Source organism: Microcebus murinus, chromosome 14 (assembly GCF_040939455.1).
Source record: "Microcebus murinus isolate Inina chromosome 14, M.murinus_Inina_mat1.0, whole genome shotgun sequence".
In the NCBI taxonomy this organism is placed as follows: domain Eukaryota; kingdom Metazoa; phylum Chordata; class Mammalia; order Primates; family Cheirogaleidae; genus Microcebus; species Microcebus murinus.
Window position 1 is genome coordinate 66,942,474 of NC_134117.1, and position 26,600 is coordinate 66,969,073.

Sequence of the window (26,600 nt, forward strand, 5' to 3'; positions counted from 1 at the left end):
CTGAGCAAAGATGTCCGTGAAACCTTAGCAAAGTCTCCAGGTTCTGAGGGACTGGTTATCACTTTTATTACTGGCTGAGTCAGACAAGCCCTAAACTAACTTGCCAAGAAAACAAGAGTGAGAAAAACCCAAATAAGACAGTGCTTTGTAGGGAAAAATAAACAACAGTACTGAACGCCAGCAAATGCAATGTTTTTGGAGCCACTAAGAAGCCACATATTTAGGTATTTTTCTTCCAAGGGACTTTCTATCTGCTAAATAGGAACCAAATTGATTTGCTATAATAGCTCCTGGTTGGCACTAGAGCATAGAAAGCCCTAACCACAGGCCGAATAGAGGAAGACTGAGTTTCTGAGGCCAGCTCAGCAGAAGAAGCCAGGAGATGGATGATCTTCCAAAAAGTCCCTGGTCTTAAAGGTCCTCCCAGAAACTTCTAAATCAGAACTATCACCCTGTGTGCAGGGGAGAAAATCTAAAGATGGACTAGAGAGCTCCATTTCCAAAAGGATTTTCATTAATTTCATCAAGACGAAGTTAATAATCCATGACATAAATGGTTTCTTTTTTCCTTGAGTTAGTTGTTCTAAACATGTTAGAGCCTTCTCGATAAATCTCACAGCTAGAGGCTAGTAGAAATTAGTTTGCCTTCCACACTGTCATTAAGAAGAAAGAAGTGGTAATAGCTCCCGAGGAAACTGGAAGGGAATGGCTTGTAAATGAGATGGATCTACAAGCTGCCCGAGTGGTCGCTGGGCAGGATGAGTAAATAAATCCACATTTCCCTCTCATCATCCCTGCCTCACAAGGGTGCACATGCAACATGCAACAAATGGAGATAGAGATTCTTTTAATAAAGCATTTCATTTATATATATATTATATATATGGGGGGTGGTTAGCTTGTGTTACAACCTGCATCCTTAACAGTTCCACCCCGTAAGCCCGCACTAGAGATCTTCAACGAGCAGGATCTTAACTGCAGAGCTACCTGGGACTAAATGACATGTCCTCTCTTCTCCCAAGCACGGCAGCTATGATCAAGTGCCCACGGGAGTGATGTGGACAGGAAGTGGTGCACAAAGCCTGTGATAAGGCACTAGACAAATGGGACCTGCTCTCCCACCAGCAGTGATGCTTTTAAAAAGCATGCTCAAGAAGAAAGGGAAACTATATCATACCAAATAAATAAATAAACAAACGAGGCTATGCTCAGCCTTTCCATGCAAAGGAACCTGGCCATCTTGTCAGTAATGATAGTAACTGGTTGAATATCCCTTATCTGAAATGCTTGGGGCCAGAAGTGTCTCAGATTTGGGGTTTTATTTCAGATTTTGGAATATTTGCAGTATACTGGTTGAGCATGCCTAATCCAAAAACCCCAAATCCAAAATACTTGCAGGAGCATTTCCTTTGAGCATCATGTCGGTGCTCAAAAACTTTTGGATTTCACAGGGTTTCAGATTTTCAGATTAGAGATACTCAGCCTGTACTGCTAATAGCTCAGTCCTGTACTGAATGCCTTCCATGTGTTCTCTCATTTTATTTTCATTATGACTCGAGGGGGTAGGTAATATTCTAACATTACCTATTACTGGTAATAGGTAATAATCTAGGTAATAATCTAGTATTACCAATTTACAGAGGAGAAAACTGAGGCACAGAATGACAAATAAATAATAATGATGAAATAATTAGTTAGTAATTAGAGTTTCTGGGATCTGAACCCTGGCAATCTGGCTCTTGTTCTGCCGCTGCTGTCACCACAAGATCCCTTAGCGTTGCTCTTAAACTTTGCTCTTTACATAGTGCCCGGGTCTCAGCCGGCAAGAGAGAGGCAGGGTGTCCCTAGGGCTCCTAGGTCTGATGCCTCAGTTGTCTCATGCAATGATGTCCAGCTGCACACCTGAGAGCTGCACCTTTGTTTCTCCCCCTCCTGGGCGTGTGTCACTGAGTAAGCCCTTGGCTGGGCCCCGCAGCAGTGTCCTCTGTCTCCCTCTCTTTCTCCCCTCCAGAGGACAGATTCTTTGCATCCCACCTGTCTGACATGCAACCGCAGAGCCCATCTGCACCTCACAGCCCACTGCAAAAGGAGGCATCATAGCCCTTGGGGAGAAACACCTTCCCCTCCCCGAGGCCCACCTGTGCTGTGCACCCCTGTGCAGCAGACAGCGGCCCCGTCTTTGGGCTCCAAGTGGACTGAGTGCAATTTGATGGAGCAAAAACTGGAGGAATGAATCACAGGACACAAGGCAAGATGGCGTGTATCTGGGGAGGGATAAAGCCCTTTGAGGTGGGGAGAAGCTGGGGAGACCTTTCAGGTAGTGAAGGGATCCCCTCTCCTCCTGCACTGGGTGAGGGTGGGTGCACACTGCCACTGTCTAATGCCACCTCTGTCCACATAGAGTGTTGGAGCTATGGATACAAAGGCCCAAGGAGGGGACTTGTCTGGCCCTCGTTACAGCTTCCAAACCCCACAGAGGAGGAGGGCAGAACAGACCAGCAGCATCACAAAGTACAAAGTCTTTCATTGAGGGCCTGTCCCATGACCCATGTGCTCTGGGCACTCAAGTCGCCGGGTCCTGCAGAGGCCTCAGGTCCACTCTCTTGGCTGACCCTCCAGCACTTCAGAAATTCTCCAGACATTCTGATGGGCTCCTGGAGGATTGGGCACTGGCAGAGTGGGAATATTCCAGCTAAAATCAGTGTCTGCTGTGTCTCTCCGTCAACCAAGAACATATTTTTCATGTTTACCTTCTACTGAGGCATGTTTTGTTTTTTTCCCCTCAAATCTAAGACTACAGAGTAGATTCAATACTTTGCCATATTACACATGTCCACAGCCTGCTCAAGATTCCAATAATCCCCTCCCCAAAACGTGTGGGCCCCGATATGGTGATACTCAAATGTTCTGGGGTGGGGCTGACACTCATGTGGCAGATACAGCTGTCTCTGTCCTCAAACCCTGGTTTCTACTCCTCCCTCTTGGCTGGGTAAAGTAGCTGCGACCAGTTTCAAATGCTGACTGGCAAGTACATCCCAGGCACAAGCTTCTGGGTAATTCCCACAAATCTAAGTGGGAGAAATTTCCTTCGTCCTGTGGCTCCCACCGAGCATCAGCGAAAATTTTCTTATGCACGACAATCCTCATGGAGAAGCACTGGCCACACTCTTCCTCATTGCTCCCAAACATCCAGAGAAAAACCACCGCCCACAACAGGCACGTCGCTCTCCATCCTACCCGAAGTCCCCAGGGCAAGCTGATACAGATTGCACTCGTGCTGGGGAAGGGGGCGAAGGACTGACCACAGACACTGGGTATCTCTGGCCCTGGAAAGAACAGGGCAGGTGGGCAGGTCATGGTCTTGCTCTCTTGTCCCTCCCTGCCCAGCTGGGAATCCAGCAGTGTCCTGGGTGACCGAAGCCTCAGCACTCAGCAGATGTGCAGACCAGTCCCCACTTGTTTTGCAAGAGCCATGTCTGTGTTAGGAAGAGCCTTTTAAAAGAGGTTCAAAATGATGACTTCCTGAAGTATGACTCCATCCCCACAAAGCAGTCAGCACAAGGGCCTCGGAGACAGGCATCTCTTTACCCCCTAAGGATGTAAATTTTAAATACCAGAGGCACCCAGTGAGCCAATAGTCCCTGTCTGCCGGCAACAGGCATAATTGCCTGCTAATGCCGCTGGAGACACTGCCCAGGCGACCGGTTTCAATTTCAGCAAATGACAGAGTTAGGTAATTAAAGCCGGTGGGCAATGGCGCCCCGTGTCTCCCGCGGCAGGCCGAGGGCGTGGTGGGACGCCTGCGCGGAGCGAGCCAGCGCACTGACCTGCAGCATCTGGAGGTAGCCTTCCTGGGGGTCGCAGAGCAGGGAGGAGATGCGGTGGTTGTTCCTCATGCATTTCTGATTGTCCTTTGCAGACGGGAAGATTTGCCGGACCACGGTCATCCTGCCAAGGGCACTGTGGACCAGGTCCAGGATCTCCGGGTCGCTGATTTCCTAGAAAAACAACCAGACCCAGGCTTACCATCAACTCCAGAACCGCCTCTGCAAAAGGCCTGTGAGGAAACGTCTAGAGACCCATGGCCTCGGGATCCAATGCCTGAGAGGTTAAAGATTGGGCCCAGGCCACACAGTTCATTAGTTGCTTATTTACAAATAATACTTGCTATCCTCACGGTACAAACAGGATTAGTCAACATTCTCCCTGAAGGCCAGAGAAAGACGGCTAAGGATAAGCCACGGCACACCGGTTCCACGGTGTCAGGCTCTTAGGTGGCACGGCTGTCAGTGGCATGGCAGGCAGCGGCCAGACACCAAGGCCGCCTTTCCCTTTGGGAGCCCCCCGCCTGGCTGAGACAGGGAAGCTGCCTTTCTCTGAAATAGCTGATAAAAATGCAACGAGCTTCCCTGAACTCTTTCATAATTACATAATATTTTATTAAAACATTTGTATACAAATTTTGAAAATACATCCCTCCACTCCTTCGCTCCACAAAATCTTGCCCGCTCTCCGAGGCTGGCTCCGCACTAAGCACTGGGGACACGGGGGACACGTCAGCCTGACCCCACCCTGCAAACCTCGCGGGCATCACGGGATGGAAGGTGCCGAGTCCGGGGCGCGGGCGACCCCGCGCTTCCCGTGGCAGACACGCGCCAGGCTCTCCGCACACACCGGCCCACCTATTCAGTGCCCGCGACACCCCTAGGAGTGCCGCCAGGTAGACGCTGCCGCCGCTGCCATCCTGCCACGGAAAATGGGCGCCGCCAAGCACAGAGACAGCAAAGGGGCCGCAGGCCGAGGCTTCCATAGGGCTCAGACGCGCACTGAAGCCGGAGGATGACTGGTCGGGGAGTGCCGGTGTGGGGGTGCGGCTGAGGAGCTGGTGGCGCTGGAAGGGGGGTGGCACCCTGTCTGGGCAGCAGCAGGCGGTGTGCGGTGCCACAGGCCTCCCCAGCCGGGAGGCGCAGGGCGCTGGCTGGCCCAGCGGGGCCTGGGAGGGGCGCGGGAGGGGCGCTCCGAGTGGGACTAGAGCCAGACTCAGCGCCAGACGTGGGGACGGGGTCCGTACCCCAGCTAACGAGCCCACACCCAGGGAGAAGTAGAGCCCTTGAAAGGAGCTGGGCACGAACCAGCCGCCTCCGCTTTACATTTTTGAAAAGCTCTGGCTGTGACCTGGAGAGTCCAAGAGGAGGAAGCGAGGGCAGAGGAGAGCGCCAGGCTCCACCGGGAGGCGCACAGGAGCCACGGAAAGATGGAAACTGGTGCCCGCAAATGCTCCCCCGCTTACCACGGGGTTATGTCCTGGCAGACCCGTCCTAAGTTGCAAATACCATTTGATACACCTGATCCAACCTACCTACCACTGCCTACCGTCACAGCTCAACCCGCCTGCCTTAAGCATGCTCAAAACACTGACGTTCGCTGCGGTTGGGCAAAATCACCTAACACAAAGCCGAGTTTACAATGAAGTGTTGAATATCTCATGTAATTTATTAAATAATGTACTTAAAGTGAAAAACAGAGTGGTTTCATAGGTACTCATGGTATGGTTTCTACCAATTGAATCCCTATTGGCTTTAGCACTATCGTACTGTGAAAAAATTAAAAGTCAACCTGTTATAAGTTGGGGGCTGTTTATCTAAACGAAGGGTTTCAGTGGGGAGAGAAGGACAGTCGGTCAAAAAACGCTCTGGTTCATGGACTGCCTCTAAGAAGTGATTGGACCAGTGGTTGGTTGCAAGATCATATTTTTAACTGAGAATGACTATGTCTTAAAATAGATCTTAAATCCTTCTTTTTCCAGATGACACTGTCCAGCTTTGAGACACTGTGATGGTACAAAGGGAATTAACGAGGTTAGAAATTAGCGAACAGTGGTTTCAAAATCATTTAAACCAGAAAGTAACATTTTTAAGGATATGATGGTAACCAAAGCATGTCAGAACTGTCTTATTAAGAAGCTGACTGTGAGAAGCCTGGTCAGTTGAAACCACGTGGTACATCTGGGAGAAAGTAAAACTTAAGGATTGTGTCCTTTTAGAACGATCAATTGTTCCCCAATATACTGAATTACAAGGATTGCAAAAGAATTAAAGCACTATTACATATTGAATTTGGGCTTCAATTACTAAACTTTGTATTTCAGACAAAAGTCTGTTCAAAGGAAGATGATCTTGTATCAGAACCAACAGACAAGCCAAAGTGGGGCAGTTGGAAAATGTCCACAGCTCAGGACCAGCAGATGGAAGGGCCCAGAACACAGGTGGGCTTTGGGAGGGGGCAGAGGGGACAGCTGAGCCTGGAGGTGCAAGCTTGGCACCGCTCTCGGCTGCCCTGGTGGCCAAAGCCCTGCCCGAGCACAGGATGCAGATGAGAGAAGTTCATTGTCTGTGGTTCCAGTACAACAAGACTGTGGCTGAAGACACATGTTCCCCCTAAACAGGGGCAATCAGATCTCGTTCTCTTCCTGTGTGTCCTCTGCAAAAGGGACAATTTTGCTTTCAATCGGTGAATTAAGTATGTGCCATTTCTGGTTGTTGATATGTCAGGAGCTTCTCCGTGTTGGAGTCTGAGAAGGTCTGCTCATTCCTAAGAAGACCTGGAAGAGACAGCACTTTCTGCCTCTGGAGTCTCAGGTCATGGGCAGATTCGCCCAGGGACAGGGCTATCACACTGCAAAAACAGGGCTCCTGAGGATGCTGTCTGGACTCTGAACCATCCTGCCCTGAAATGTCATGACCTACCTCTGAGCATTCTATAAAACGAAATGATACATTCTGAGATCATTCAAGGAAATTTGATTCAGATCTTTCTGTTACCGTAGCCAAAAACAATTGGACTGATACTGAATCTATGGGACTTGTAATCGAGTGCAGAGCAGATTTCCATTGTATCTAAAATGGTCAATTTCTTAAAATATGAGATCTCAAATATAGCAAAATTTGACTGGTGGACATGTGGGTGCTTTCTTATATCTCTGTACCTTTTAAGCTTCTTAGAAATATTTTATTGAAAACAGAAAATTGCTGCAGAGGTCTGACTCCAAGCTGGGGTGAGTAGCAAAGAGGATAAATTTTTATAATGAGGAAAAATTTTCAAAATGGCAATTAAAGTGGTAAGGATATCTTTTATCTAAATATACATTTTGGCAAAGCTCATGCAAAACTCAAGCACAAAGAAGTTTTGTCTGATCTGTAAGACTTCAGTAAAAATTTCTGGTATCAGGGGAAAATATTATTAAACATTTATATAGATTTCTAAACTTATATAGGGCTATGCAATCACATTATTAGTCATTTCCTTTTATTTCTTAGAAAGACCTAGATCTATCAAATATCTGTGTGATACCAGCAGTATTCCATCTCTGGAGAAGTAATAAAGTTTATTTTCTTCCTCTGAACCATTGCATCAGTAATCTAAAGTTGATGAAGGAAGAAGGGAAGGGAAGGAGGAAAGAGCGAGGGGGAAAGAAGAGAGGAAGGGAGAAAAGGAAAAAGGGGAGGAAGGAGGGAGCTCTTCAGAATTACACACACACACACACACACACACACACACAAAATGAACCTCAAAAATTTTAATATTAAAACTTGACCTAAGTTACTATCCCCATAACACAAAGCCAATGCTTTTCATTCTGTTGTTAAATTTTTAAAAGCCAGTTGGGCCCTTTAATCTGCAGCTTAATCCCCAGGCAGATATTCAAACAGAAAAATAAATATAATAGCGGCTGATCCTTCACAGGACTCATTTGCTTGCTTGTTACAAACCACTTTAATTATTTTGTTTGTAATACCTATTTGTTTATCTCAGGGGAATATTTAAATCTGTTTCTATTTGTGCACCACTATCCCTACCACTAGGAAAATGAGACCTTATGTTTCACATTAACACCTCATGCTTTTTTATCCCCAAGGAACTGACAGAAAATTATAATTTTAATTGCATATACAACTTTAAATGCTGAAAAATTACCCACAAAATTTCCAAGGATGATTTGAAAATAAAATTGCACAGCCCAGAACCCTGAAGTACACGGTTCTGAAGTTTTCAGCCCTGTGTTTGACATAGCAAAGTCCTTCCATCTGAATGAGAACCAACTGTGTAGACCTAAGTGTAAGGATCTGAGAATATAAATTCAGAAGGACATGTAGCATGATGATTAAGAGTGTAAATGCTGACCACAATGGATTAATAGGGGCTGAATTTACCTATCACCTTAAATAACTAAAAACAAACAAAATATATGAAACAACAGTTTTCAGACACTGGACGACAAGCATAATTAGACAGTGATGCCCAAGAGAAGAGAAACAAATGAGGTGAGCCTGAGCTTATTGCTTCGAGAACTTTCTCTTTCATAGCACAGGAAGGAGAAACTCAGGAAGAGCCTGATGGTCTCCACGAGTTGAAGAGAGAATTTTGAGGTTTTAGGAGGCCAAGGCAGTTAGAATTCATAAGGCAAACCTCCAGAGAAAAGACAGCTACACAGAAAAGTTCTCCAGAAATCTGCTGGGATTTCTCTTTGAGTCTATGAGTATAGATCAGCATGTGTGTGTGAGGAAACCCTGATTCCAAGGAAAGGACACCTGAAAGGAACAGGTGCGGCATCCTCAGTAATGGCTCCAATCAGCAACAGACTAAAAAGATACGCCTAAGAAAGCTTCAAGCAAGTCTTAAAAAATCAAAATATTCCTAAGTAACTTAACTGTGTCCCAAGGGAAGAAAAAAGATATTTAAAGGAATAAAAATGAATAAAACACCAAACCATGTAAAATCACAATGTCTGGCATCTAATCAAAAATTACCAGGCATGCACAGAAGCAGGAAAATACAGTCCATAAAGCATAGAAAAACCAAGCAATAGAAACAGACCCAGAAGTAATACAGATGGTAGAATTAGTAAAACAGGACATTATAACAGATATTGTAAATATTATAAATCATACCATATGTTCAAGAAGATAAAGAAAAACATGCACATGATAGGGAGAGAAATAAAAGACATAAATTGAATCTCTACAGATAAAATACACAATATCTGAGATGAAAATACACTGGATAAAACTGACAGCAGATTAGATACTGTAGAAGCACAATCAATAAACTGGAAATTATGGCAACAGAAACTGTCCAAAATGAATCACAGAAATAAAAAAAGACTAAAAAACTCAACATAGCATAAGTAAGAAGGGGACAATTTCAAGCAGCCTAAGGCATGAGGGAGAGAGCGGGAAGAACTGAAAAAATTTTGAAAAAATAGTGGCAAATTTTTCCAAATTTCATGAAAACCACACACAAGCACATAATCAAAGAGAGAAAAAGAAGAAAAAAATCTTAAAAGCAACTAAAGGAAAAAGACATAATATGCAGAGAGAAATAATAAGAATGACAGCTGACTTTTCATCATAAACAAGGAAAGCCTCAAGTCATTGAAGTGGCATCTCTGAAGAATAGAAAGAAAAAAAAAATATTTACCCCAATTTCTATACTCAGCAATAACAAGGTAAAAGAAAGATGTTTTCAAAATAAAACCATATGGTAGAGAATTCATCAAAAAATATAGATTACCTGAATAGTCCTATATCTACTAAAGAAATCTGATTTGTGGTTAAAAATCTTTTCAACCTAAGTTACATATAGGAATAACATTTATCAGGTGTGGGGGAGGAGGGAGGAAGGAGGAGGGGATGGGTATATACATACATAATGAATGAGATGTGCACCATCTGGGGGATGGTCACACATGAAGCTCTGACTTGAGGGAGCTGGGGGGAATGGGTAATATATGTAACCTTAACATTTGTACCCCCAAATATAAATAAATAAATAAATGGATATATATATATATATAAATAAAAATCTTTTCATGAAGGGTCTGTAGGGGAACTTTTCAGGTCCAAATAACTTCTTGGTGAATTCTACATGCAATTATGGAAGAAATAATAACCAATTCTACACACATTCTTTCAGAAAATTAAAGAGGAGGAAACACATTGCAACTCATTTTAGGAGGCCAAAATTACCCTGATAACAAAACCAGACAAAGGGTTTACAAGATAGGAACACTACAGACCCATATCTTTCATGACATACATACAAAGTATCTTTAAAATACTTTAGCAAATACTTCAACTAAAAAAACTTTAGCTATTGTTGATTCTAATAATTAAAAAAAAAAAAAGGATAAAACATCATGACCAAGAGGAGTTCATCCCAGGACTACAGAATTGGTTTTACATGTGAAAATGAGTCAACTTAGTTATCCATACTAAAAGAATAAAAAAGAAAAAACAATCATCTCAATACATACATAAAAAGCATTTGACAAAATCCAACATGGAATTATGCTAAAAACTCTCAACAAACTAGGAATAAAATAAAACTTCTGCAAGCTGTTAAAAGACATCTATGATCAATCGACATCTAACATCATAATTAATGGTAAAAGGCTGAATAGTCTACATAGACAAGTCCCAGGAAATCTGTTCAGCAAGGTAAGGGACACAGGGATTCAGAAATCAACTGTATTTCTACATCCTAGCAACAAACAATTGCAAATTTAAATTGAAAAAGCAACACCATTTACAATTGTATCAAATATATTCAATACTTGTAGATGGATTTAACAATCAGACCTGTACACTTAACACTGCAACACATTGTTAAAACTAATTGGAGAGGACTTAATAAACAGAAAGACACACCTCACTCATGGATTAGAAGACTAAATGTTAAGATGTCAATTCTCCCCCAAATTATCTCTAAACACAATTGAAATTAAAACCCTAGCAAGATTTTTCTACAAACTGACAAATTAATTCTAAACTTTGTATAGAATGTCATGTCACACTCCTCTGGGACACAGCTAAAGCTGTTCTGAGAGGAAAGTTTATCTCCATAAATGCCTATAATCAAAAGTCAAAAAGATCACAAATAGACAATCTAATGAAACGACTCAAAGAGCTGGAAAAAGAAGAACAGACCAGCCCCAAACCCAGCAGAAGGAGTGAAATCAACAAGATCAAATCAGAACTAAATGAAATTGAAAACAGGAAAGCTATTCAGGAGATTAACAAAACAAAAAGTTGGTTCTTTGAAAAAATAAACAAAATTGACACGCCACTGGCTAAGCTAACGAAAAGCAGAAAAGAGAAATCACTAATAAGCTCCATCAGGAATAAAAAAGGAGATATCACAACCGATCCCAAAGAGATACAAGATATAATTTATGAGTACTACAAAGATATTTATTCACACAAACTGGAAAATGTGGAGGAAATGGACAAATTTCTAGAAACACACAGCCTCCCTAGGCTCAACCAGGAAGAAATAGATTCCCTGAACAGACCAATCTCAACAGCTGAAATAGAAACAGCAATTAAAAATCTCCCTAAAAAGAAAAGTCCCGGTCCAGATGGCTTCACACCCGAATTTTACCACACTTACAAAGAAGAACTAATACCTATCTTGCAGAAACTATTCCACAACATCGAGAAGAATGGAAACCTCCCTGACACCTTTTATGAAGCGAATATTACTCTGATACCAAAACCAGGAAAGAATCCAACAAAAAAAGAAAACTACAGACCAATATCCCTAATGAATATAGATGCAAAAATTTTCAACAAAATCTTAGCTAACCGAATCCAGACGCTTATCAAAAAAATAATCCATCATGACCAAGTGGGCTTCATCCCAGGAATGCAGGGATGGTTCAACATACGCAAATCTATAAATGCAATTCACCACATAAACAGAAGCAAAAACAAAGACCACATGATTCTCTCAATAGATGCAGAAAAAGCTTTTGACAAAATTCAACACCCTTTCATCATACGAACACTCAAGAAAATAGGCATAGAAGGGACATATCTAAAAATGATACAAGCCATTTATGACAGACCCATAGCTAACATCATACTGAATGGGGAAAAACTGAAAGCATTCCCACTTAGAACCGGAACCAGACAAGGCTGCCCACTATCTCCACTTCTATTCAACATAGTACTGGAAGTCCTGGCTACAGCAATCAGACAGGAAAGTGGAATTAAAGGTATCCAAATAGGGGCAGAAGAGATCAAACTTTCACTGTTTGCTGATGATATGATATTATATCTAGAAAACCCCAAAGATTCAACCAGGAAATTTCTGGAACTGATCAATGAATTTAGCAAAGTCTCAGGATACAAAATCAATACACAGAAATCAGAGGCATTCGTATATGCCAACAACAATCAAATCGAAAACCAAATTAAAGACTCAATACCCTTCACAATAGCAACAAAGAAATTAAAGTACCTAGGAGTATACTTAACCAAGGAGGTAAAAGACCTCTATAGGGAGAACTATGAAACACTGAGGAAGGAAATAGCAGAGGATGTAAACAGATGGAAATCCATTCCATGCTCGTGGATCGGCAGACTCAACATCATTAAAATGTCTATACTACCCAAACTGATCTACAGATTCAATGCAATACCTATTAAAATCCCATCAGCATTCTTCACAGATATAGAAAAAATAATTTTACGCTTTGTATGGAACCAAAGAAGACCCCGAATATCAAGAGCAATTCTAGGCAACAAAAACAAATTGGGAGGCATTAATATGCCAGATATCAAACTATACTACAAAGCTGTAGTAATTAAAACAATCTGGTATTGGCAGAAAAATAGGATTATTGACCAGTGGAACAGATGTGAGAATCCTGATATAAAACCATCCTCATATAGCCATCTAATCTTTGACAAAGTAGACAAAAACATACTCTGGGGAAAAGAATCCCTTTTCAATAAATGGTGCTGGGAAAACTGGATAGTCACTTGTAGAAGGTTAAAACAGGACCCACACCTTTCACCTCTCACAAAAATCAACTCACGCTGGATAACAGACTTAAATCTTAGGTATGAAACCATTAGAATTCTAGAGGAAAATGTTGGAAACACTCTCCTAGACATCGGCCTAGGCAAAGAGTTTATGAAGAAATCCCCAAAGGCAATCAAAGCAGCAACAAAAATAAATAAATGGGACATGATGAAACTACAAAGCTTCTGCACAGCCAAAGAAACAGTCATGAAAGTAAACAGACAACCTACAGAATGGGAGAAAATTTTTGCATCCTATGTATCCGATAAAGGACTGATAACTAGAATATACTTAGAACTCACGAAAATCAGCAAGAAAAAATCAAATAACCCTATTAAAAAGTGGGCAAAGGACATGAACAGAAACTTTTCTAAAGAAGACAGAAGAATGGCCAACAAACATATGAAAAAATGCTCACCATCCCTAATCATCAGGGAAATGCAAATCAAAACTACAATGAGATATCACTTAACTCCAGTGAGAATGGCCTTTATCAAAAAGTCTCCAAATAACAAATGCTGGCGTGGTTGTGGAGAGAGAGGAACACTCCTACACTGCTGGTGGGACTGCAAACTAGTTCAACCTCTGTGGAAAGCAATATGGAGATACCTTAAAGCGATACAAGTGAATCTACCATTTGATCCAGCAATCCCATTGCTGGGCATCTACCCAAATGATCCAGTGACACTCTACAAAAAAGACACCTGCACTCGAATGTTTATAGCAGCACAATTCATAATTGCAAGGCTGTGGAAACAGCCCAAGTGCCCATCAATCCAAGAATGGATTAATAAAATGTGGTATATGTATACCATGGAGTACTATTCAGCTCTAAGAAACAACGGTGATATAGCACATCTTATATTTTCCTGGTTAGAGCTGGAACCCATACTACTAAGTGAAGTATCCCAAGAATGGAAAAACAAGCACCAGATATATTCTCCAGCAAACTGGTATTAACTGAGTAGCACCTAAGTGGACACACAGGTGCTACAGTAATAGGGTATTGGGGAGGTGGGAGGGGGGAGGGGGGCGGGTATATACATACATAATGAGTGAGATGTGCACCATCTGGGGGATGGTCATGATGGAGACTCAGACTTTTGGGGAGAGGGGGGGAAATGGGCATTTATTGAAACCTTAAAATCTATACCCCCATAATATGCCAAAATAAAAAAAATAAAAAAAATTAAAAAAAAGAATGTCATGTCACAACTAGGGTAAGGCGCTGCCACAGACTTGCAAGTAAATTCATCTTAAACGTTCTGCTCTAGGTGCCTCACCTGCCTCCCTCTAGTCCCAGCCCTTGAAAATATGAAGGACCTAGAAGGGTCAAAACAAAGTTAAAAAAAAAAAAAATGAAAAGTGGAGAAATTGTTCCACTTGATTTCAAGACTAATGACAGTGCTATAATTACTAAGACAGTGTGGCAGTGATGGGAATTGGACAGATAGCTCAACAGAACAGAACAGAACATCCAAGAATAGATCCCCATGTTAGAGGCCAGTGTTTTTTTAGCTAAGTAGCCAAAAAAGAAAGTACAATATTTTTAATAATTGGCTCTGGAACAATGAAATAACTATGTAATAAATAAAATAAAAATTAACCTCGACCCCTACTTCACATCACATACCAAAATTAACCATCAACATACACAATATGAATGAACTTCAAAGTCATTATGCTGCATGAAATACGCTCAACAAAAAAGAGTGTACATTGCATATGACTCCATTGACATAAAATTCTAGAAAATGCAAATGCAAAGTAATCTATAAATGTCAGAAAGCAGATCAGGATGCCTGGGGAGTGGGTGGAGGGAAAATTGATTACGTGGAGCGAGAAGAAACTTCTGCGTGATACAAATGTTCGTATCATGATTGCGGCGATAGTTTCACTAGTGTCTATGTCAAAACTCCAAGGTGTACTCATTAGATTGTGTAGGTTTTTAAAATGTCAATTATATGCCAAAGAGTTTGTAAAATAATAACAGTATAGGCAGTGGAGTCGGACTACCTGAGTTCAAATCCAGAGCTTTCTACCTACATGAGATACCACTCTCCCCGCACACACCCAAAACCTCCATCTCCCTCCTTCTGCTTTGAACATTTGCAAGGTGCTTGCCCTTAAGCTGTTTGCCCTTTGGCATTTGCCCTCTCTGTGCGTCAGTTGGATCCACTGTCAGCAACTCCAGAATCTGAGTAAATATCCCCTCTGCTTGGATCATGCTGGTCCACGCCAGCATCATCTCTAATTAAAGGCCCTGAGTTTTTAACTGTTTTTCCTTTCTTTCTACCCTTTCCCACCCCAACCCCTGTGGTGCTTTTCCACACAGAAGTCAGGGGGGTCCTTTTAAAGCATAATTCAAAGCACATCAGTCCTCAACTCAGCGTGCTCCAGTGGCTCCTCAGCTTGGCCAGGATAAAGGCCGGCGTCCTTGTGGGAGCAGGTGCCACAGGATCTCCTCTCGCCCCTTCCCGCATTATCACCTGAAGGTCCTGCCCAATGCTTACATGTCGGCCCATAGTTTCGTCACATTTCCCAGCCCATGTGGCTCCCAGCTGTGACTGTTTCTTATCTGGGGGACACAGGCCCCCAAACTGTATAGTGTGAGCTGATGTACAGAAACTTAATGGTTAATAGAGCCCTTCTGCCTGAAGCCAATATTTGGGAGAAAAAAATGGCATTTCCTATTAAACTGAACCACTATGTTAAGTTGAAAATTTCCTTTGAGGCATTCAGCGATACGAAGTTCCATAGCGAAGTGCCTGACCCAAATGCAGATCGTCCAAAGGAAATGGCTAAGAATCAATCTCTTGTCTTCAACAATCCTCACTCACAAGGAGGACGTGCAAAGTCCAGAAGAGCCAAAACTGTGGGAAAGAGGATTTAGTGTGGAACATTTCTCTGGGGGGCAAGAGAACGTGGACACGATCCCAGTCGTGTACTGGCGAGGCGGTGCCTTCTCCTCACGGAGGTCTTCAGGCCGGGGCAGCACAAAGGCCACTGAAGAGCCCGCACAGCACAGCCAGGCTTAAAACGAGCAGGATTCTTTGGGTTTAATCATAAAAGCTACTTTATATTGTCTTCCATTGGCCCTTTGAACCTGCTCATTCATTCCCTTCTAGTGGGTGAAAATTTGGGCACATTTCATGATGTTTCTGTCTATTCTTAGTTAATAGAAAGTTAACTTCAAGTTACAAAGCCAAGTTTGGATTCAGAAATTAAAATGATCTACTCCAAAATAATAATCAGAAGAGTCACTCGGCTTAATGTGGAAATGTTGACCCTTAAAAGACATACATCAACACGTGTCTCCCATTGAGGCAGGACTGGGCTGGCTCCAAGGTGGTAAGAGATGAAGACAACACAGACTACCGAATCACACCAGCCTGGGCTTAAAATGCCAGCTTGTTTTTATATAGCTGCGATATCTGAGATTTTTTTCAGAGCCTCAACTCATTATCTGTACTTAATTTTTAATAATATCTCTTTTATAAGGTTTCATAAGGTTGTTGTAAGGACCAAGTTATATAAGACTAATACATCTGCACAAAGGACCTGGACAAACAAGTCACAAAATGAGAAGCAGACATGCTGGTCAAGAAATAAATATTACTAGTGTTTGATTTGACTAATAAGCAAACAAATATAAATTTTAAAAATATACCCTTTTTCATCTATCATGTTGGTAAAAATGAAGAACAACTGATCATACTCATGTTCACAAGACGCAAGAGTGAGATGAGACGGGCACTCTGATGAAAGTAGTCTAGGCTCTTTGAGAGAGAGTGCCCATACTTGGAAACAGTATTATTACCATCACATTGTTATTATAATACCATCATAAGGAGACATCAACAGATCAAGGTATAAAGATGTTGACTGCAACATTATTTTCAGTGGCATTAACCAACCTAAGTCTCCAACAATGGAGAAGATTTGCACAAATTATGATGCCTCCTCCAAATGACAGAACACTACAAGGTCATTAAATATGATCTCAAATGCGATTTACTGACATGATAAAATGTTAATGATATATTATTAATTGAAAACAGTAGGACAGAAAACGGAACACAACAGTGAAACCTCAATTTGGCAAAATAAAGCGCATCTATCAGGCTGTTTGAAAAGATAATTCACCGGCATATTAATTTACATTTTGTTTTACTATTAATAGAAGAATCAGAAAGAATTAGAGCACTATTTGCCTGCATTCCTCCTATCCGTGTCTCTCCCCCTCCGTGACGCACCCACCCACTCACACCCACGCAGTGGTAGGCGACACTTTACGCTCTAGAAAGTCTGCGCTCTTCTTTCTCCCAAGATATTCTCTTTCAAAACATACAACTGACAGTGACGGTTGGCTGGGAAGTCCCGTGAGCCGTGGACATGGGGGTGGTCAGGTGGCCTGACCCAAGGAACTTCTAGTTGAGGCGAGGAGGGAGACAGCTTGTGGGTCTACACAACCCGATACACACTGGTCCCCACGGTGTGACGTCGGAAAGGGGTGGCTGACGGCCAGCTAGGAAGGCTGGGCCTTAGGCATGGGTATCTCAACCTTGGAAAAAGAAATCACCAACCTGAGGCCCAAAGTGGGTTGGAGTTAATGTTATTGAGTACCTACAGAGGCTTTCTTTTTATATATTTTTAATTGACAAATAAAATTGTATATATTTGTGGTGTACAACATGATGTTTTTGAAATATGAATACATTGTGGAAGGGCTAAATCAAGCTAATTAATATATCTATTACTTCACATAGTAATCATTTTTTGTGATGAGAATACTTAAAATCTACTCTCTTAGCAAAACTCAAGCATGTGATGCATTGTTATCAACTATAGTAACCACATCCTGCAGCAGATCCCCTGAACTATTCCTCGTTTCTAATTGAAATTTTGTATCTTTTGACCAACATCGCCCCAACCACCACCCCCATCCCTGGTAACCATTATTCTGCTCTCTGCTTCTGTGAGTTTGGCTTTTTTGGATTCTATACACAATCATACTGAATGACAGAGATAACTTTTGAGAAATGCATTCTTAGAAGGCTTCATCCTTGTGCAAACATCACAAGGTATACTTAGACAAACCCACATGGTGCAGCCTGCTACAAACCTGGACTATATGGTACAGCCTATTGCTCCTAGGCTACAAACCTGTACTGCATGTTACTGCTCTAAATATGATAGACAGTCATAATGTAATGGTAAGTATTTGTGTAGCTAAACGTATCTTAACATAGAAAAAGTACAGTAAAATGCAGTATAAAAATAAGAAATGGTGCACCTGTATACGGTTCTTACCATGAACGGAGCTTGCAGGAGTGGCTGGAAGTTTTGCCGTGGGCGAGTCTGTGAGTGAGGCGTGAGTGAGTGTGACGGCCGAGGACATTGCTGTACACTACCGTAGACTTTATAAACACTGCACACGCAGCCTATGCTACATTTATGAGAATCATTTTCCTCCCTTCAATAATAAATCGGTCTTAACTTACTTTAACTTTTTTACTTTATGAACCTTTAAATTTTTTTAACTTGATTCTTTTGTATTAACACTTAGCTTATAACACAAACATATTGTATAGCTACACAAAAATACTTTATATATTCTATAAGCTTTTTTCTATTTTAAAAAAATTTTAAACATTTTTGCCAAAAACTAAGATACCCAGGCCAATACAGGGTCAGATCATCAATATCACTGTCTTCCACCTCCACATCTTGTCCCACTGGAAGGGCTTCAGGGGCAGTGGCAGGCGTGGAGCTGTCATCGCCTCTGACAACAATGCCTTCTTCTGGATACCTCCCGAAGGACCTGCCTGAGGCTGCTTTACAGTTATGATTTTTTGTAAGTAGAAGGAGTACACTCTAAAATAATGATAACAAGTATGGTACAGTGAATACATAAATGAGTAATGTGGCCATTTATTATCATTATTAGGTATTATATACTGTATGTAAACCAGTAATATAGTCATTTATTATCATTATTAAGTATTACGTACTGTACATAATGGGGTGTGCTACACTTTTATACAACTGGCCGCACAGTAGGTTTGTGCACAGCAGCATCACCTCACACCCCAGCGATGCACTGTGCTATGAAACAGCATGATGTATCCTGGGTTTTGTCCACGGTTCCTGGATTATAACTCCCATAGCCCTCGTTTCAGTCTTTTGTTACAATGTTGAGGGAGCTGACCTCAGGAAACAGAATCTCTCTCTGAGTTCTCCTGTCCTTCTTACACCTGCGACTTTTATCTGATCATGGGTCAAAAGCCCCTCATTTCAGAGAAGGTCCTGCCCCAGACCCTGGAGGAAGGAATGCTGCACACAGAGGCCAAGAAAAGTCTGAACAGACAGGCCTTGCTGGGTTTAGATCATGCACTTTTTGTCCAGTCACATTTCTACAAGATTATCAATCATGCCTGTGTAATGAAGCCTCCATAGAAACCCAAAGGACTGGGTTAGGAGCTTCCAGACAGCTGCACGAGAGGAGGCTCCCGCAGAGTGGTGTACCTGGGAGGGCATGGAAGCTCCGCACCCCTGCCCCACTCTCTCCCTGTGCATCTCTTCATCGGTATCCTTTGTAATATCCTTTATGAACAACCAGTAAACATAAGTAAGTGTTTCCCTCAGTTCTGTGAGCCACTCTAGCAAATTAGCGAAAACCCAAAGAGGGGGTCCTGGGAACCCCAACTTGAAGCTGGTCAGTCAGTGCCCGAGAAGACTCAGTCCCTCCAGAGGCACAGATTTGTGACAGGTGTCTGAAGCAGGGGACAGTCTTGGGGACCGAGCCCTCAACCTGTGGGATCTGATGCTATATCCAGTATCAGCACTGAGCTGGAGGACACCAAGCCGGTGTCCACTGCAGCACCATCGCCGGCTTGGTGATAGGGAGAACACACACACACACACACGCACACACACATTTGGTCACAGATCTTCTGTGCTGAGGGTTGCTGTGGCGTGAAAGCAGAGGGAAAATAGTTTGAGTTTTTTTCCAAAACACACTATGATGTTAGGGCATCTACAATATCACTAGGTGATAGGAATTTTTCAGCTCCATTATAATCTTATGGGATCACCATTGTCAATGAGGTTTTCTGTTGGCCAGAATGCAGTTGGGCAGCACATGACTATGTGAGTGAGATCACGCAGTGTCTGTCTCTCAGTGCCTGGCTAATTTCACTTAGCATAATGCCTCTAGGTTCATCCACGTTGTTGCACAAGGTTGCCTTCTTTTTTTCAAGGATGAATAGCATTCCATTGTTTATATATACATTTTTTTAATCCATTCATTCATTCTTGAACATTTAGGTTGATTCCATGTATTGGCCACTCTGAATAGTGCTGTAATGAACATAGGAGTGCAGGTATCTCCTCATTCACCTATTTCATTTCCTTTGCATATGTGCCCAGTAGTGGCATTGCTGGATCTATATAGATCTTTCTATAATTGATCTTGTTAGTATAAAATCCAGGCACCTTTGCACAACCTTCAGGAGGGGAGAGAAGAAACAATCCTATTATAACTGGGATAAAATTTCTCACCATCTCTTTGAGTTCATGGACAGATGAAATTTGTTTTAAAATAATGTCTATAGGCCAGGCACAGTGGCTCACGCCTATAATCCTAACCCACTGGGAGGCCGGGGTGGGAGGATCACTTGAGCTCAGAAGTTCAAGACCAGCCTGAGCAACAGTGACACCCCATCTCTATTAAAAATAAAGAAAATTAGCCAGGCATTGAGGCGCACACTTGTAGTCCCAGCTACAAGTGCTGGGAAGAATCGCTTAAGTGCAAGAGTTTGAGGTTGCAGTGAGTTATGATGACGCCATCGCACTCTACTGGGGGCAAATTTACTGGGGGTGACAGAGCGAAATTCTGTCTCAAAAAAAAAAAAATTCTACAAAGTATGCAAAGGAGGGCCCTGCACAGAGCAGGTATTTAGGGATGTGTGTTCCCTTGCTTTTGAGGGCAGCCACTCAGCTGGCTGTTCTTGCAATGCCCACAGCAAGCAAGCAGAAACGTGAGGGTCAGGAGGGGGTCCTCCAGAACCCACCATCCTCACAAGGTGGCTCTCGGCAATTCTTGACCAGGAGGAAGGTCAGGTATGAGAGTGGCAGCAGCCACTCCCCCACTGCCTGAGGAGACTCAGCCCCTCCTTGCTTCAGAAGCTGGCACGCTGCTCTCCAGGGCTGCCGGAAACTGCACGCTAGCTCTGATCCCGGCAAGTAGACGGTTTCTCCCTCCGCTTTCTGAACCTGCGTGGGATTCACTTGGGATTCTCCGAGCAGCTCTAGAGCCAGGCTGCCCCGGTGCACACAACACCCCCTGGTTTGAGGCGGCAGAAAAGAAGCCAAAGCTGACGCTACTGTCTCTGCGAGCCCTCCAACATCCTTCAGGACACTTTACACGAAGAAGTTCTGGTGGTTTGAACTGTCTCCTGCTTCTGCTTCTGTGTCTGTGTTCCAGCTTTGAAAGGACAGTCCGTGGGGAGCCCCACGAGAGGTCTGCAGCTCCCACGCTGTGCGAAGGCAGCAGCGTGTGTGCGTGCGTGTGCGTGCAGGCGTGCTGGCCTCTGCTCCGTGTGGCGCATAATGATTATCCAGCCTGGCAAAGGAGGAGTAATAACAGGGTAGAAGGCACAGATAACAGAGCTCTTCTGGCATACGCAGCAGGTTCATCCGAATCCACCCGAGCCCATTTGTGGGAAGAGCGATGCACGGGAAAATGCAGAAAGGTAGATACTAACCTTGAGTTTTCAGATCCATTTGCTACACATGGTAATTAAAACTATTTTTGAAACTCCCTAAGTGTCAGCATTCTCTTCCCCAAGCATTCTTCTGCCAAAACTCTGCGAAATGGCAACACACATGTTGGGACCCATTGACTCACATCTGAAAACATGGTCCGATTTCACAGCCGTGGCGGGTTGCCTGTCTGCAGGGAGTTTGAACTTGAATTGCAGGGGATCAGGAGAGGCTCCTGCAGCCCTTGCTCGGGTGTGTGAATAATTTAGTGATCCATGGACACATGTTTTTCACCCACAATACTATAAGCTCTCTGAGGGTGGGGGACACATTTTAAATTCTTATGAGCATTCCCAGTGTCTCACAGGTATTTAGGACATGTACGATGAATGGATGACAGCGTGTCAAGAGTCATATGTCATGGCAAGGAGACAGGACATAAAGGAAAAAGTTAAGGACCGCTGAAGAGTCACAGCCTGAGTCCTCTGGGCTGTGGGAAGGAGGGAAGGTATGGAAGACATCAGTAGGTATTGCAAAAAGGGTGAGGGGCAGTAACTGGAGCTGAGCCTTAAAGGGTGCGCAGGAGTTTGAAAGGCAGGGCTGGGGCAACTAAGGGTCCCAATAAGCCCAGAACACAGACAGAAATGCAGCAATTCAGATTCGTAACAAATAACAAAAGGAATCAATTCCTTAAGTCTCCGTGTTTTCTTGATCAAGATCCAAAGGCTAACTTTCCCACAGGAAATCAGTTACTTGCACTAAGAAGAGCTGCCTCTTAAGAGTGGCTGCTATCTGCCAGGTGCTGTGCGGGGCCACTTCCCGTGTGTCAGCTCATTGAATCTTCCTGGCTGTCCTAGGAGGGGGCTACTACGAACCGTACTGAACAGATGAGGAGAATAAGTGTCAAGGAAGGAAATGAAACAGCCTGTCCAGAGTCAGAGAAGTGGTGAACGCTGGAGTCAGAATCACATCCATGGCGTGTTCCCAAAGACTGGGATCTAAAACACAATGCCACACCACTTCTTCCCAGACCTGCTCCCCAAACCCACCATCTGTGCCGCTGCGTGGGGCTCTGAAAGAGCCAATGAATGATATTATGGAATAACAATGTCCTCATAGACCTGTTACCATAAATGCTAAATCTCATAGGCTCCTTCAGGGCTGAGAAAGGAAAATAGATGTACTCTGGTTAACGAATGGTAGTGTATTTCCAGCGAATATAGTTTCTTTCCTTCAGTTACTCCTCATGTGACATGTAACTTGTTTGTGTGGGCTTTTACAAGGTTCTTTTCACCTTTTCCATGAGAGATTTTTAAAATAAGCTACTAATATACAAGATGCATAAAAGGAAGAAATCTAATCAAAACCACAATGAGATATCACTTAACTCCTGTGAGAATGGCTCTTGTCAACAAGTCCCAAAACAACAAATGTTGGCGTTGATGTGGAGAGAAAAGAACACTCATACACTGCTGGTGGGACTGCAAACTCGTACAACCTGTATGGAAAGTAGTATGGAGATAATTCAAAGAATTAAAAGTAGACCTACCATTTGATCTAGCAAACTCACTACTGGATATTTACCCTAAGGAAGAAAAGACACCTGCACTCAAATGTTTATAGTAGCACAATTCACAATTGTAAAGATGTGGAAACAACTCAGGTGCCCATGAATACATGAGTGGATTAATAAAATGTGGTTTATGTATATTATGGAGTACTACTCAGGCATAAGAAAAACAGTGAACTAATACCTCTTGTGTTAACCTGGATGAAAACGGAGCCCATTCCTCTAAGTGAAGTATCATAAGAATGGAAAAATAAATACCATGTGTACTCACCATTAAATTGGCACTAATTGATCAACACTTATGTGCACATATGGAAGTAACATTCATATGAAATCGAGCAGGTGGGAGGGGAAGAAGGGAATGAGGAAACTTATACCTAAAAAGTACAATGCACACTATCTGGGAGATGAGCACACTTTGACTCAAATGGTACAAAAGCAATTTATGTGACCAAAACGTTTGTACCCCCATAATAATCTAAAAACAAAAAAATTAAAAATAAATTAAAAATTTTTTAAAAGAAAGAGATCTAATACAACAGTCCCCTCCCCTTATCCTCAGTAGATATGTGTCAAGACCCCTCCCCACCATGGATACCTGAAACTGCAGATAGTACCAAACCATATATGTACTGTGGTGGTTCTATCTGATAACCAACAGGGCTAAGTGACTAATGGGGGGGGGCGTCTACAACATGAACACACCGGACAAAGGGATGGTTCACAGCCCTGGGAGGTACAAAGTGGGACAGCACGAGATTTCATCAGGCTACTCAGGATAGCACCCCAATTTAAGACTTATGAATCATTTCTGGAATTTTCCATTTAATATTTTTGAGCTGTAAGTTGACCACAGGTAACTGAAACCACAAAAAGTGAAACCACAGATAAGGAGGGATGACCGTAATAAATAACAAAAGTTTCACAGTAAGACTTTTCATAATAAGAGCTATATTACTGCTTCCAAATTTTGAAAAAGTTAAATGTCGCTGGGATTCGGTCACTTACGCAGCACTCAGTTAGTGCTGGGTGCCAGGGGAAGGTGGGGGAGGGGCAACGTGGCATCAGTTGTATACTTCATAAATTCAGACAGCTCGGATCCCAGTTCAAATCCTGATTCTGCCCTGACTGATTATGTGATGGTGAAAAGTGAATCTGTCTCTGAGCCTCTGTTTCCCTTTCTGTAGGAAGGAGTAATATAAGCTGCAGTTCCGCAGGCTCAGTCCTCTGACATTTCCCAGTGCTCTCCCTCCAGGTCACGCACCCTCCCGGCAGCGGCCCCTGACATCAGTGACCTCTCCCAGCCTTTTGAAACGGCTTCTTCACTTGGCTCCTGGGACTCCACCCCTCCCTGTTTTCCTCCTCCTCCTCAACCTGCTCCTTCTCAGTCTCTAAGGCAGGTTTCTCCTCCTTCCTCAGGCTTGGTGTGCCCCCCAGGGGTCAGGGTTTGGGCTTCCTCTCATTTTTGGCAAGGCACCCCCTTGGTGATCTCATCCAGTGCCAGGATGTCAAGTATCCCCAAATGCAGATGGCTCCCAAATTCATACCACCACGTCACCCAGACTTACACAGCCATGCAACTACTCAACTTCTCCATTTGACAGTCCAATAATCACCTCAAAATTAACACAGTCAAACCAAATTTTTTATTTTGCCCCTCAAATATCTACCACTGCAGTCTCCTCATGTCAAGAAATGCCTCCTCCTTTCAGTTCCTCAAACTAAAAACAAATAAATAAAAACCCAAGAGTCATCCTTGATGTCTCTCCTTTCATAACTCACACCTAATCCAACAGTAAATCTTACCTGCTGCACCTCCCAAGTATATCCAGACTCGAACTACTTCTTACAACCTCAATTTTACCCCCATGATCCAAGACACCACACTCCCTCCTCTGGATAATCATAATATCCTGAAAATGGTTTCTCTCCCACCTTACCTCCCCAACTATTCTTAAGGAAGCTACCAGAGTATATTCTTTAAAAATAAACCCTATCTTGGCAATCTTTTGCTCAAAACCCTCCACTTGATTCTTACTTCATGCAGAATAAGAGTCACATGTCTTACGACGGTGAGCAAAGTCCTACGTGACCAGGCCACCTACCGTGCCTCCAATCTCCTCTCCCGTCTATCCCACCACTCACTCTACCTCAGCCACACCAGCCTCTGTGTTGTTTCCAGAACCTGCCCACCAGGTGCCCACTCAGAGACTTCACACCTGTTCTCTTCCTCACTCCCTCGCTTCTTCAAGTCCTCGTTCAAGTGTTACCTCACTGACGAGGTCATCCATAGCCACCCTATATAAAGTAGAAACCATTCCTTCTCCCTCCTTCCTCCTTACATGGTTTTATCGTTGTATACAGAATCTGTCAAATCCATCAAATTACATAGTTAATCATTACCTGATCATCTGTCTTGCTCCATTCAAAATATGCTCAACAAAACCAAGGTTTCTTGTGAATGAACTAAGAAAGATGATTTCCATAGTTGACCAAGAGGGAATAAGAAAGACTGGATTTACCCTCCTGCCTGAAATAACCAAAAGACTAGACAAAATATATGGAACGACAGTTTTCAAGACACCGGACAACAAGCAACAAAGGATAGTGACCATTCAGGACAGGAAACCAGGTGAGTCCCCATGACTGAACTAAATGACTGCCCTGAGAGAGCTTCTACGCCATGGTACACGGGGGGAGGAAACACACAGAACCTTGGACCTCATGTATTGAGGACATGGACCTGCGAGACTGGAAGGCCAAGGCAGTTAGAGTTCACAGGACAGAGCACCAAGTAGGAGAGAGGTGCATCGAGAGAGAAATGTGGTCATTTCGGTCATTTCCTTCATCCCCTGGATCCTCAACAGAGTTCTTACTGGGGCGTGCAGGGAAGGAAATTATCTGAAGCTAGAGAAAACACCAACCAAAAGGATTAGAGGAATCAGTGTTTGCAGCTCACACAGGGCTGGGGAAAATGCCTCTTCCCACCAGCCAGACTAGAAAACCTCATACTTCATGTGCATTGAGTCAAATACTCTGGAAGTTTAGCCCTGGTAGTGTGGAATGATCAGCCCCAAAGTGAGGCCTACTTGATAAACACCTTAAAAAATCACAAAAGCAAGAAGGTCAAAGTGTTTCCAAATAACTGCATCCTAGGGGAAAACTTAAGAATATAAAAATATCCAGCACCCAAGAAGGTAAAATTCAAAAAATTTGGCCATATATCAAAAATTACCAGGTATTCAAAAACCAGAGGATCAGAAGCCATAGGAGAAAAGTAACCAATTCCTCAAAGCTGACCCAGAACTGCAACAGAAATTAGAATTAGCAGACAATGACCTTAAATTGTTATTATAACTGTATTTAATATATATTAAAAAATATAATACAGACATTG

The 26,600-nt window shown here is 43.0% G+C and overlaps 1 protein-coding gene across 1 annotated transcript in view; it reads right to left on the reverse strand.

Moving 5' to 3' along the window:
* GRID1 (glutamate ionotropic receptor delta type subunit 1) overlaps nt 1-26,600 on the reverse strand; it is a 673,637-nt gene that overhangs the window by 220,682 nt on the left and 426,355 nt on the right. The window contains exon 6 of the mRNA XM_012788001.2: nt 3,828-3,998. Coding sequence (XP_012643455.1) covers nt 3,828-3,998 — 171 coding nt within the window. The remainder of the gene's footprint in view (nt 1-3,827; nt 3,999-26,600) is intronic.